Consider the following 15151-nt stretch of genomic DNA (forward strand, 5'->3'; position numbering starts at 1 on the left):
TCACTGTGATTCAACATGGCCACACATTTTGTTGTATGGTGTCACAGTAAGTTACTTTTTATAATTTTCAATTATGTGTCTTTGCATTAGTTTAAGCTCGGACTAGTAATACAACAGACTCGCAACGCCTATTGTTTAAGGTGTTAATCGGCTTAATTGTATATGCTATGTGTGCCACGCTCTGTAGCATTGGCATAGACACCGTCGAAGTTTACCAAACACGTATTGCGTATTTCTTCGTAAAACGAATCTGGATATTTTTTAAAAAACGGGAGATGCGTTCTGGACATTTTAACCTTTGCAGCTGTGTAAGAATTGTAAGGATCGACCAAGAATCAGGGGAGTTACAAGTAACTGAATGTCTTAGTGTTTACCTCAAATAGTTTTTGAATATATAATGAGCAACTTTGAAACGATATTTCTCGCTGTTGCGGATTTTGCGGAAGGTTTCCAATATTTTTTCGGAGAGAGCATATCGCTGCGTTTTGAACGATCATACTTCTTTGTGTGTTACCCGTTTTGTTTTAGTGTTCCGGGATGCCGAAATATCAGATAGCTAGTGTCATGTACATACTAATTCTCTCAGCGTATCAGTGTGATCCGGTAACGGTAAAAACTGGAGGTGTGTTATTTTTGTCGCGTTCGACTTCATAGTATGCGATTTACGAGTTGTTCAGTGACTGTTTCAATTTTCTATTGTGTGTCAGTATTGTTGCTATTTCGAGTTTCACTGATTTTGTTTGACTTCCGTCATAGTTTTGTATAAAAATAGCCCAGTATATTTCTTCTTATTCTTAATTTCAGGAAATGAAAAACACAAGATCGATCAGGGGTTGCAAAGTTCTACAGAGAAATTGTCATTATCTTCGTCAAAATGTTCTCCTAAAATAGCTTCCTACTCGTAATTATCGTCCTCAGATTCGCCAAATTTTTCCGTAAATGCCATTTTCGAAGTTCACTGTCAACTACTGTCGTCTATGCCACTTCATGTCTTTATGTCTCGCGATGCATCGCGATAGTTGATTGTAATATGAATAGATCTCGCGTTATTTTGTGAAATATAATGAAAATGTTGTTGCTCAGCAACGTTTACTCGGTACGATAAGAACTGATAACCTAAACAAACGTGGCACGCATTACTTCAAAAGAAAATGCAGCGTTGCGAGTCTGTTGTATAACTAGTCTGAGGTTTAAGGGGCAGCTGTAGGGTATGACAAAGAATTAAAGTATAGGGTAAATTGTCAGTATTCAGTGTTTCATACTTTTTTTCAACCCTAACCCTAATTTGTGATATTTGTTACATTGAACAAACATCAAAATAAATTAACTACACAATCTTGTTGTAAGAGAGCAGAAATCTAACAGTTTCATTGTCGCTATTTGCATTCAACGCAATCGACTGTTGGAAGTCAGTTTGGTAATTTTATTTTAATGATAAATAGTTGATATCGTACCTAATCTGTGTCCCATGTGAAGTTTGTTCATCAAGAAAGTATTTGGTATGTACTGATTTTATCGCATAAATCATACTTTTGAGAGATTACTATGCACCCCTATTCTAGACGCCAAAAGGCCAAGCTACAAACAAAATTTTGGGTTTAACATGGCAGTCTGAATGTTACTGTATTTAACAGCTATCCTGTCTGAATGGACCACAGGCAAGTTTGCAAAAAAGTTCCAATTATATAACACACAACGTTCAATTTCTGTGATGTGACGCAATTGTACAAAGATAAGCAAACAGCCCACATGAAGCCCTGTAATGTTGTAATGATCACGCCTACCGGTAGTCAATACATATATAGTGTGACCTCATATGTTCACATTTTTACCAGCCAGCATATGAATGTCTGATGACAAATGCTATTCACTGATCATAACTAGCTTACAGACTGTTGTGACAACATTGTCTACAAGTTGTGATATTAACAGGAATACATACATGTACATTTTAAATGTACAGTACTAGTGTCGAACACCCGGTTCTTGCCAACTACTCACTGTGCACTAACACGTAAATATGGTCCATACATGTACCACATTTGACCTACATATGCGGTTACATAAATAACAGTGTTAACTGTTGTGAACTAATGGCATGGGCCTTCAATGACTGCGTGTTTAGGTCAGGGGCTGTGTTTTAACCATTGTGAAGTAATGGCATGGGCCTTCAATGAATGCATGTTTAGGCAAGGGGTTGTGTGTTAAGCATTGTGTACTAATGGCATGGGCCTTCAATGACTGCGTGTTTAGGTCAGGGGTAGTGAGTTAACTGCTGTGGAGTAATGGCATAGGCCTTCAATGACTGCATGTTTAGGCAAGGGGTTGTGTTTTAATTGCTGTGGAGTAATGGCATAGGCCTTCAATGACTGCATGTTTAAGTCAGGGGTTGTGAGTTAACTGCTGTGGAGTAATGGCATGGGCCTTCAATGACTGCATGTTTAGGTCAGGGGTTGTGTGTTCAATTGCTGTGGAGTAATGGCATAGGCCTTCAATGACTGCGTGTTTAGGCCAGGGGTTGTGTGTTAACCGCCTTGGAGTAATGGCATGGGCCTTCAATGACTGCATGTTTAAGTCAGGGGTAGTGTGTTAACTGCTGTGGAGTAATGGTATGGGCCTTCAATGACTGCATGTTTAGGTCAGGGGTAGTGTGTTAACTGCTGTGGAGTAATGGCATGGGCCTTCAATGACTGCATGTTTAAGTCAGGGGTAGTGTGTTAACTGCTGTGGAGTAATGGCATGGGCCTTCAATGACTACGTGTTTAGGCAAGGGGTTGTGTGTTCAATTGCTGTGGAGTAATGGCATAGGCCTTCAATGACTGCGTGTTTAGGCCAGGGGTTGTGTGTTAACCGCCTTGGAGTAATGGCATGGGCCTTCAATGACTGCATGTTTAAGTCAGGGGTAGTGTGTTAACTGCTGTGGAGTAATGGTATGTGCCTTCAATGACTGCGTGTTTAGGCCAGGGGTTGTGAGTTAACCACTGTGGAGTAATGGAATGGGCCTTCAATGATTAGGCCAGGGGGTTGTGCAGAGCTACATTATACATCACATTGATATAACTACAGAGCAATAACGCTAGGACATCGAGAACATAGTAAACGATAAACAGTGAAGTGAAGAGAATGCAATACCAATAATTAATTGAATACCATTTATGTACTTACTTGGTATCTGTATATTGGACCATCCATGTACAGGTTTAATAGCTAACAAACCACCAGGACGAGTTGGAAAGTAGTGAAACGGTGACAGCAAATACAGCGAATACAACTCCTGGGAACCAAACAACAGTGTATTCCTGGCTTCCAGCGATCCGCCAAACTTCTCAGTGTCGTGTTGAAAAGCTGCCCCACGATCACTGCAGTAATAGTCAGGATTAGTGACACTCACCTACAAATGACAATTTTTTTTTTATAATTTCTATTTTAATTTTTGATCAAAATTTATATAATTTTATTTTCGGGAAAGGCAATTTTACTTTGATGCATAAAAAGATAATCATTAATTTACAGGTTAGCAAAACAAGCAACATTTTACAGTCGGTTTTGCATATTCATTGGGTTAGTGCATTTTGCTATTAGCGAAATTAGGGAGAAATAAAACCAATTAAATAATTATTTTTTTACCAGTATGACTTTTTGACAGACACAGTGTACATATTTTTAACAAATTGTAATATTCAATACAATACAATACAAAGATCAAGCGGAAAATAAAACACTATACCGAACAGCACAGAATTATACACGGTACATTATTTCCTGGTGTACAAACCTTTGGCAAGACGGAGATTAAAAATGCTGGTACATCAGTCGGCTGACAGACTCGGACAATTGAAGGCCGTCTATCAGGCGACCTCAGCGGAGGAAAGTGACCAGAAGCAGTTAAACCCAAACTGCTGAGACTGTTGCTCAGATAACTCCTCTGTGGAAAATAGGAAAAAAAAATTTCATATTAAAAACTCTTTAAATGTATGGAATAGTCTGTGTTCTCAAGAATAGCAAGAACAGAGAAATCAACTAGGATGCATCCTCCTTCTGTTTGTGAATCATTAACCTATATACATTTGTACACAACTGTCAGAACATAAAGCATTTGCCTGAATTTTCTTACACAGAATACAATGAAAATACAAATACCTAACTTCCACCATCCACCAGCTAGCGGCACTGTCCGTACAAGCAATGGTTCCCATAAAGCTTTACTAGACACCCAAAATACACTATGTTCACCATGTTTTTGTTTTTTTTCCAATCTATAGCATTGCCTAGTATCAACCATGGTACATACTACATGTACTATTGCCCTGGTAATCAATTCGGGTCCATTCTCACTCTCACTCGAACCTGCCTAGACCCAACACTGTCATTTAACTTACCTTTGTAGGGGAGAGTGGACTTTTCATAGTAGGACTGGTCGGCAGTGCCTTCCTTGTAGGAGAGCCCAGTCTGTTTGGCGAGGCAAGTCTCATCTTAGAGAGCCTCAGTTTGTGATGCCATGGTGTTTCAGCCATGTAATGTATTGTCTGAGTTGAATGTGATATGAAATGTCCAGTGTAACTGGTAAAGATGAGCTGTGACAACACACTACTGCACTGGATACTAGGAAAAGATGTGGTCCAACTAGGCCACAATAGAAGGTCTAATTTTGTGAGGTACCTGCAACAGAACACAAACTATGCTGAGAAGTTCTCAAAATGTATCATGACTGTTGTAAACAAAGCATACAAAACGTTGCATTTTATCAAATGTAACTGTAAATCTTTCAATTCTATTATTAACCTACATTTATTTTGAGTCTTGTCAGAAGTCAACTTGAATATTGCTGTACAATATGGTCTCCATGACAAAATACACACAATAATAAACTTGTACAGAACAAATTTATTAAGCTTATGTGTTTCAAAATTTAGTTATTCTTTTTAAATACTGTTAATGGGTTCGGTAATTGCTGTAGCTTATACTTGGTTTCTTTAGAGCTCCAATGTGGTGGTTACACTTAATCGATTTCTTTCAAATTGGTTGACCTCGTATAAATATGATAACATTTTCACCATTGTTCAGATGTATGGCTAGCTATAAGAATGTTGTTAAATTCTCAGATGGTGATGGTAAAATTACTTTTCGCAAGCAGTTAAAGACAGTTTAAATTCATCCATTATTTTTTAGTAACTAATAGGCCCATCCAAATTGTTAGTACTGTTGGGGTTTTTTTCTCAATGGTGTAATGTATTTTGATGTAATACATACCCATGTATTTTTATTTTTTGTTTGTCTTGAAGGATCCTATACAAGTAGTCCAAAAAATAAATATAGTTTCCTTCTGAACCACAGATATAAACTCATGAGTCTGTCCGTGTAGACATATGATTGATTAATTGACTTTTTAAAAAATATTTTTGTACTGTTGTTTCTCCTGACCTTTTTTGATTTGCAAATTGAAATTGGGATATTTCATGTTTGGGACTACATGGCAGATAAATAATAACACATGCTTGTGAGGGTAATATCACGATTTGTTGCCTGCCCAAGGGATGGTGGTCATGACCATAATATTGATGATGCCAGAGCCGAAGGCGAGGGCATCATCAATATTATGGTCATGACCAACAGCTCGAGGGCATACAACAAATCGTGATATTAACCGAATAACTATGTGTTATTTATTTTATCACATCGGACATTCACCATGACAATCACAGCTACCATATATCACTCACACCCGCTCTCCCACAAAATAACAACACTTATATATGAAGTATGCAATATTTTATTTTATCTATTACAACAAGTTTAACATTACTCAATAGCATACATACATTGTTTGCTGAAAAAAACAACGAAATACACTCAGTAAATGTTATTTTCAGCCATGGATACTCTTTAAAGTTGAACCGTGTTTTAGCAGTGTGAATCACTCAAATTATCGAGAATAACTTTTTGAAATGAATTGAGAAATTATTTGATCACTCTACAGATAAAAAAGGCGTGGAAATGACTGAATTTACCTTCTCACGAACGTACCACACCTATTCACAAGCCACACAGCTTTGTTTAGAGCGTTTTCGGTTAGCATCGGCGTGAAACGTGTAGAAATGCTTACAGCGTAGAACGCGCTGCAGCGACCCCGGCTGCGACGTTTCAGTGGCGGTTTTGCCGTACATTTTTGCTCCATATAAAAAATACTCTATACATCAAAACAGAATATCTTACTTAATATCCATTCTGGCACGTTCACTGTCTATTTCGGATGGCTAAAGTTCCTTCAAAACCCTGAAAGCAACCCCGAAAGCAACAGCGGCCAGAGCATCACCAGTGCAGCGAACGACAATTTGTTATGCGCAGTAGCGTTGCGCAGTAGTTCAGTGACGTCATCCATGTGATATACCTATGTAATATCCACTTGGGCGGGCAATATACCATGTAATATCCATTTTTATTCCATGTCATGTGACCGAGTCTCAACCAATCACAGCATGCGTAACTGCAGTGAGTTGTGATAAAGGTGTATGGCAATCTCTCTATCAAATGACATCATAATGCGCTATCCTGGCATCAACGAGGCTTGGTCGAACACAAGAACTTACAGACATTAACTTAGGTTCCCAGAAGAATATCATCTGTCAGCGAATAGATCTTACCCAGTGGATTTGACCTTGGGTCTGCATCATGCTCACAAGGGTAGAGAATAACCAATTTACCGGTAGGTAGCATTTGAACTACACTCTACCAATCATGAGTTTGACACAATAACTACTATGCTACCGCTGAATGCTGAATGAATAATAAACTTACTTATGTAAGGTGAAACTGAAACGAGTCAGCCATTTTAGATCATAACGTGACACAAATAGACTTGTCAATATGAGCGACATGATGAATGGGTAAAGTTTGAGAGCATTCAGTCAAAATGGCGGAAAGTCAGCTATTTAGAAAATATTATACAAACTAAATGACAGGGATTAAGGTAGTTAGGCACCATGATGCTCAATGTATGTACCTAGTTTGAACAAAATCTGTCTTTGCACGATTGAGATCTCAAATTCCGGACTGGTAAAAATGCTGCATATTGATGCATTGTCATCACTAAGATGGTCCCCCATTCAACCTTCCTGAATCGAGTCATAAAAAACATTAAAATGCATTTGCATGTTTGTACATGATCAGGCAAGCCATGTTTAAAATACAGGGACGCATACGTGCACAGAAGTTGGATCTACAAGCCCCTGTCAACTTACTTTGATGAAGTTTTCTTCATTGGACTGTGTCTGGTTCTGTAATTACGTTCCTCAACCCAGTTCCTCTGGTGATATACCCTGTATGCTGCCTTCATCACTGTAAATACTGTTATCCACTGAATAAGCAAACCAGCCAACATCAGTCGCTTCATTTCACATGGTGCCACGTCAATAAACCGCAAGAAGGAGAAACAGTTGCTTTCAGGTCGACTTTGACATTGTGGAAAGATGGAATGATGGATATTATCCGCTGAGTGAATGTATAGAGTATTGTAAAGTATCCTATTGAGAAAAAAACAAACAATTCTGTGTTATAGTTGAATGAGTGACATCGATAAATGGAAAAATGTCTCAATGCTTTTGCATCTATGACAGTGACCTGACCCAGATATTACCGTACTCGACCGCGTTAGCGCCCAGGGGCCTCAACTCAGAAAATCATGATTTTTTAGGGGTGGGTGCTTACCCGAGCACCCCCCTCGAAAAAGAGTGCAAATGAAAAATTTGATTCATCAAGTGACAGATTACGTCTTTGAGGGAAAATCAAATTACGAAATTAGTTGAGTCGTCATTGATTTTCACAATGAAGAAACAGAAATGATCACAAAAAATATGCACATTTTATTACAATATTAATTACGTACCACCAGAATTTACAAAATTAAAAACATTTGAGTCTGTTGGAACACAGTCGAAGTCAAAATTGTCATATTATCTCCACTGATGAAGGTGTTGGGTCGTACGCAAACTCTCGATGAAAATCACTTTCCGCCATGATGCATTTGCATTTGACCTGAAGCAGCGTCCTTTGACCTAATGGGTCAATTCGGTTATTTGCCAATCAGAATGCTGTGTTGTACTGAAACAAAACTTTCTGGTAACGCAATGCGGAAGTGAATTATCGATGTCGAAGTACGGTCTGTTGGAATTGATTTCAGCGAATAAACAACATGGTTTTTCCAAAAAACTAGTAACTAGCCATTTTTGAGAGGTAGATTGAATATGGCATGAAATATTTACCGCATTTTGCTTGTATTAACAGGTCATTGTCGAAGCGTAGTTTACGCACGGTTACCGTGTTCTACGCATTCACAACCTGTTCACATCGATCGATATCCACGCTGTATCATATAAAAACGATTACCAAGATTCGTTACGCAAGACCAAGTTTTAAATTAGTTGCATTTTGAAGGGGTGGGCGCTTTGCCGAATGTGACTCCAAATATAAAAATTGCGCAAAAGTGGGGGGTGGGCGCTTGCCCGGGCATGGGCGCTAATGCGGTCGAGTACGGTATATGCAAAAACTAGCTTTTTGAAGCAACAAAGCTTTATTGCAATTTTTTGAGTTTTTATCAATTTTACTACCATTAGTTACCAATTTATTAACTTCACATTTACAATTTACACACTCTATGTCATAAGGCACAATTTTGGGATACAGAATCTCCAATGAGTGAACACAAGTTATATGTTTTATGAAACGAGCATAGTCATTTATCGATAACTTCAGTCCCTTTCACAAATTTATAACATATTCGAAGTATAAACTTAGGAAAGAGTAGGAAATCAAACGGGTGGTGCACCGCGGTCATTACCGCGGTGTACCGCAGAACGCCGCGGACTGCTTATAATTAGGGGTCTTTACCGCTGTTCCGGTCTCTACCGCGGTCCTCGGTAATGTGTGAAATACGTACTAAACAGTTTCTTTGTTATTCCACGAGTCATTGTTTTAAAATCCGATGCTGTAAATCACAGTCCCTCAACACTGTGTGTAAATGAATACGATATGTGCGCTTGTTTAGTATTTAGTACATTGTACATGTATTTAGCATAAATTTCCAAAGTGATGCGATACAATTTTTCATGGTACATGTAGGTATACCTTTATTACACTGGAATAAAGTTTACAATTGAAAAGAGGACGATTTACAAAGTTTCAGCGTATCCAAGCCGTATCCTGGTTCTTGATTGATTTGGCAGTATCATGTTCACCATTTGTGTCACACTCCAGAAAAAATGGCCAGCAAACGAGAAACTAATCAAAACAGGTCAGGCTGTCTGCATTGCACTGACAATGACATGATTATTTTCTGTTTCGTTTCATAAATCTTGCCTTGCGCATGTATTCTTGGTTGACAGAATCTTTTTTAAACAAAAGACGTTATTTTTCTGTTACATGTTCGTGTTCCATGGTACTCGTGAGTGTGAAAGGCATTTTGAATGAATAATTATTGAGTTTATGATACCGTACGATAACGTTAGCTGGCTCGATTAGAATTTCATTGCATGTGAACCGCTGAGGTCATTGCCCGTTACTGTGCCAACCGCACGTAGTTCAAAAGCACCTGACGTTGTTTTGTTTTTTTTCACTCGAAATGTAAGCGATACTCTGCGTTCAAAGTACGCTGCCCCGAGTTTGAAATTACAGTAAATTGTAACGCATGGATTTTATTTACATGAAATTTAGTTTATTTCAAAATGATATAGATGTCAAACCATAATTATTATTATTTGAAATGTTGTTTCTTGACTTGACTTTTCTGGCTTTAATGTTTTGTGTGTGCGTGTTTGTTTACAATATCATTATCAACAACAGTTATTCAGTGGCCCCGTCTCTGAGGCAGTAAGTCGCGGTTTCGACTAAGTCGCGTAGTTCGATGGCTCCGGACGATTGTATTGTGTTTTGCCGTCAGTTTTAAAGTAGAAAAACTAAGTCTGGTATTATCGCGTATTTAATTGCCCGCTCAATCAGTTGGAGGTGACAACTTAACACCTACAGACCGTCAATTACTGAAATAGAAAGGGTGATAGCAGCCTGACTCGAGGTGTCGACAGGGGTATAAAAAATAAGTTTGCGTAATTATTGCAAAGGCAACGCTGAAAAACAAGTTTGCGCAATTATTACGAAGCCAACGCATTATCAAGTCGGCAAAGTTGAAATATTCACAGCCAGTACGTAAACAATGAAAAATAAGTTTGCGTAATTATTACGAAGGCAACGCATTATCACGTCGGCAATGGTGAAATATTCACAACCAGAACTTTAACAATTTTTAAGTAGGCAACGCAGAGCCAGTAAAAATTTGCGTAAAGGGATGTGTATAATAAAAATGTCAACGCGCGGAGCGCGAATGGTCACCAAGGTAACAACCCACTTGTTCAGCGCGTGACTTGGGGTTAAACTTGGGCCAAGGTTTATTAGATTAGTCAGTTTCGCCAAGAAGTGCGCTATTTTTTTCGCTGATCACCCAGTTGTTGTAGTATATATTGTAGCACCAAGTGTGTGACACTCCCTCTTCGACTTCGGCTTGCTTTTCCTACTTAGTGCATGGTCTCGAGGTAACGTAAACTGCGGCCTTTCATCGAGTGTTTTACACTTGGAATTTATACTTCGCCCGATTATATTGGTATACGCGAAACATTAATCTTTTAAAATAAATCCTGAGACTATACATGATGTAAATTCAAAATAATGTGATATTATTTTACATTATGTGGGGTCTACATTATTCTGGGTTGCTTTGCGATGTTATACCAAGACTCGTGAAAATAAAATAGTGTTCTTCTGCGAACTAATAGAGACGATTTTTCCAATCTTTTGGTACCTCTCGATTTTTATTATTTGAACTTGGCGGCAAGTAACCTTTAGTTTCCCAGTCTATTGTGTCCATTCATAGTCTTAACAATAGGGTGTAAATTGCCATGCGAGCCTACCGCACACGACCGCGGTAAACCTATAGAATCTATGCATAAATTTGCATAAAATGCGGTCGACCGGCGAGCACCCACCACCACCGCGGTAATGACCGCGGTAAACCGCGAGTTTGATTTCCTACTCTTCCCTTACAAAAATGGCTTGCTCAAAATCAACTGAATTTTCTCACAACACTGTTCTATGACACCTCCCCAAAGTTTTTTTTTACGTCCACATTCTTGTACTGTTACTGCAATTTGGATTAATGACTAGACGGGTATTCTCATGATCTTGGTGTGCCATTTCATCCAACTATGAACAAAAAAACAAAACACCAAGACCAATTTAACTTACTTGTACTTATGAGTTTGCACTTTCTCAAGTAAACCTTCCCGATATAAGAGTTTTGGCAAGAGTAATTCACTCATCCTAATGGTTAGAGGTGACTTGGTTTCTCTCTTTTCAAACAACTCTGGATGGTTGCACACCTGTAGTGAGAATGAAAACGAGTCATGAAACAAAAATCTGCCAACCTCCGTTAATCCCACCACTGTCAAATACCACACTTAATAAAAACAAACCTTTCTAAACTGCATAACAAGATTCATAAGACTACTAGTGCTACTCTGTATTTGAGATGAATGGTGAGAGCTTGAAGACTGCAGCAGATCTTCAATAGAGATTTTACTTCTCAGCGCCTTGTACAGATACTTCTGTCTTGTTGTCAGACTACAGTATACCGATATTTCAATCTGAAATAAGAAATGTGTGATGATAACTGTCAGAATTGCAAATTTTAAATTGTTCTTCACGTAACTCTCCATATTTTGAATTGGGGCAAATAGCTGATTATTATATCTCTTGAAACAACGCAATAATTTTATTATTCTCGTGAAACGACGATAAAGCAACAACATTCCCTCAAACTAGGGTATATTTATGAAATATAATAATCTATGCCATGTGAAAGACAAAAACAATATTCAAGTGACATGAACCATGTACAGCTTGGCAAAATGTCTCATCTTTGAAGGTGGAAATAAAATTCATGGTAAGATAATAATACAGTAAGCCGCTTAATTTTTGTTGTGAGGAATTTTTGCCATTTGATGGCATTCATGGGGATAAAATATCCCTGACTTGCATACCGGTAATCGCAAATTTCTGTTTATTGCAAAATCAAAACTGTTTACAGTAGTCAATCTCAAACAATTACAGCACATACTCGTGCCATTAATATGACCTGCCATGCAAGTTTAATAACAAAACAACAACAAATACCTTATCTGACAATTCATTTTCCACATCTCTCTTCACTCTTCGCAGCATGAATGGTTTCAGAATCATGTGCAGTCTTGATAGTTGCTCTATCAATAAACAAGTGAAACTAAAATTTAATTTTTGTTTTGTCAGTGTTTCAGTCAAGCAGAAAATGTAATCATGGATAGCAGGGTCATTACAGCAATGAGAACCCATACAGAACTTTTTGATATCTTTTTTAAGAAATAAAAATCTATTAATATTTTCTATAAAAACAAGTCATTGTCAATGACACGTCCCCGTTCCGTTCATATTTGAGTGACATATACATTCAAAGCAGATCATGACCGAAATGCACCTGCATATGTACAACACATTGTGCTAAATCTGAACAAAATCCATCCATGCATGACTGAGATCCGGTTCTGGAATTGTGAAAATACGTGATTTTGATGCATTTTCGGCCTTAAAATGGCCATCATTCCGCTATTGTTAAGCAGATCATGAAACAAATGCACATATCTATTTGTGACATGATGTACCATGTGTGTGTGAAGTTTGAACTTGATCAATCCAGACATGTCTTGGATACGGATCCAGAACTGAATTCTTTAACAAAATGGCCGCCAGTCGGCCATTTCGAACTTGATCCGAAAAAAAAAGACGTGCATCAAGGTCCTATTATGTTTAATGTATGTACCAAATTTGAACAAAATCCATCCATGCATAACTGAGATACGGGTCCGGAATGGTGAAAACGTGCGATTTCAATGCATTTTCGGCCCTAAAGCGGCCCCCATTTGGCTATCGTTAATGAGATCATGAAACAAATGCACATACATATTTGTGACATGATGTACCTTGTGTGTGTGAAGTTTGAACTTGATCAATCCAGACATGTCTCGGATACGGATCCAGAACTGAATTCTTTAAAACAAAATGGCCGCCAGTCGGCTATTTCGAACTTGATCCGAAAAAAAAAATGACGTGCATCAAGGTCCTATTATGTTTAATGTATGTACCAAATTTGAATGAAATCCGTCCATGCATAACTGAGATCTGGGTCCGGAATGGTGAAAATGTGCGATTTCAATGCAATTTTGGCCTTAAAGCGGCCCCCATTTGGCTATCGTTAATGAGATCATGAAACAAATGCACATACATATTTGTGACATGATGTACCTTGTGTGTGTGAAGTTTGAACTTGATCAATCCAGACATGTCTCGGATACGGATCCAGAACTGAATTCTTTAAAACAAAATGGCCGCCAGTCGGCTATTTCGAATTTGATCCGAAAAAAAAAATGACGTGCATCAAGGTCCTATTATGTTTAATGTATGTACCAAATTTGAATGAAATCTGTCCATGCATAACTGAGATCCGGGTCCGGAATGGTGAAAATGTGCGATTTCAATGCATTTTCGGCCTTAAAGTGGCCGCCATTTGGCTATCATTAATGAGATCATGAAACAAATGCACATACATATTTGTGACATGATGTACCTTGAGTGTGTGAAGTTTGAACTCGATCAATCCAAGCATGTCTCAGATACGGATCCAGAACTGAATTCTTTAAAACAAAATGGCCGCCAGTCGGCCATTTCGAACCCGATCCAAAAAAAAAAAAAATGACGTGCATCAAGGTCCTATTATGTTTAATGTATGTACCAAATTTGAACAAAATCCGTCCATGCATAACTGAGATCCGGGTCCGGAATGGTGAAAATGTGCGATTTTGATGCATTTTCGGCCTTAAAATGGCCGCTATTCGGCTATCGTTAATCGGATCATGAAAAAAATGCATGTGCATATGTCCCATATAATGTGTGATGTATGAGTGAAGTTTGAACTTAATCGGTCCATGCATGTTCGAGATACAGGTGATCACGGACGCACGGACGGACGCACGGACGGACGGACGCACGGACGGACGGACGCACGGACGGACGGACGCACACAGGGCAAAACATAAGTCCCCGTTTTCGGACTGCGTCCGAACGGGGACTAATAAGTCATCTCTTAGGGTCTCGTACTAGACCGAAGCATCCTGTAGTGAATCAAAATATCCTTAGTGTGCTTGGACAATAGTCAATGCATGCATATCCTATTCTCAGCTGTTAAGAACCGAGTTGAAAGACTTGTGATTGGTTCAATTCATGTAACCTTCCATACCATATGTGCAATATAGGCAATCATAAGACTCATGACAACAGCATGTCAACATAGTAAATACATGACATGCTACTCAAGTCAGAAAACTTGTTAATCTGGGCAGACATCGTAGTTAGACCTTTTAAAGACAGAAATGAAAAACAACAACATATTGATGACAATTGCAAGAACCTGAAAGCAGAAATTTAATAAAAGACCGTGCTGGAACCTTGGTGACGCAAATCCAATTTGGCTGTTTATAATAGTTGTATAACGCAACATAATATCTGAAAACAATGGTAATGTAGTAACACATACCTTCACTGATTCCTGACTGCTTCTCTACATGACTCTCGATATCTTTAGAGAACCACTCATTGAATTCCTCATGGCTATCAAACAATGTTGGCATAATGAAATGAAGCAATGCCCATAGCTAGATAGAGAGAGACGAACATTATTTAATTTCATTTGGGCATTGCCCACAGCGACATGCTCTTGGCTGTCATTAGTAAAAGTAGTAAATTGAAATTATCTCACGATGAATTATGGGAAATATGAATATTTAATGTTTGCAATTCTCGATTACCATATTTACTAATACTAAAATCCAGAGAGCACCCAGTAGCACATGCTAAAAATTCATCATTTTGTAGACTAATTAAATAAGCATACTTTGAGGTTATTATGAGAATACCTCAAAGTATGCATGAAGACAGTACAGGAGAAGTATCGTGGAGGTCGATGCGACAGCATACTATCTGAGTGTATACGTTGAGGTATCCTCGTAATAATCTTATTATTATA

General features: G+C 38.3%; 1 protein-coding gene across 1 annotated transcript in view; it reads right to left on the reverse strand.

Annotated features, from left to right (window-relative positions):
* LOC100367350 (chromatin-remodeling ATPase INO80) overlaps positions 1 to 15151 on the reverse strand; it is a 59940-nt gene that overhangs the window by 23800 nt on the left and 20989 nt on the right. The window contains exons 16-23 of the mRNA XM_085492609.1: positions 14663 to 14780; positions 12214 to 12299; positions 11514 to 11684; positions 11287 to 11420; positions 7239 to 7520; positions 4380 to 4659; positions 3776 to 3925; positions 3166 to 3391 (exon numbers count right to left, since the gene is read on the reverse strand). Coding sequence (XP_085348735.1) covers positions 3166 to 3391; positions 3776 to 3925; positions 4380 to 4659; positions 7239 to 7520; positions 11287 to 11420; positions 11514 to 11684; positions 12214 to 12299; positions 14663 to 14780 — 1447 coding nt within the window. The remainder of the gene's footprint in view (positions 1 to 3165; positions 3392 to 3775; positions 3926 to 4379; positions 4660 to 7238; positions 7521 to 11286; positions 11421 to 11513; positions 11685 to 12213; positions 12300 to 14662; positions 14781 to 15151) is intronic.

The sequence above is a fragment of the Saccoglossus kowalevskii genome, chromosome 2, assembly GCF_978046115.1.
Source record: "Saccoglossus kowalevskii chromosome 2, keSacKowa6.1, whole genome shotgun sequence".
Lineage (NCBI taxonomy): Eukaryota > Metazoa > Hemichordata > Enteropneusta > Harrimaniidae > Saccoglossus > Saccoglossus kowalevskii.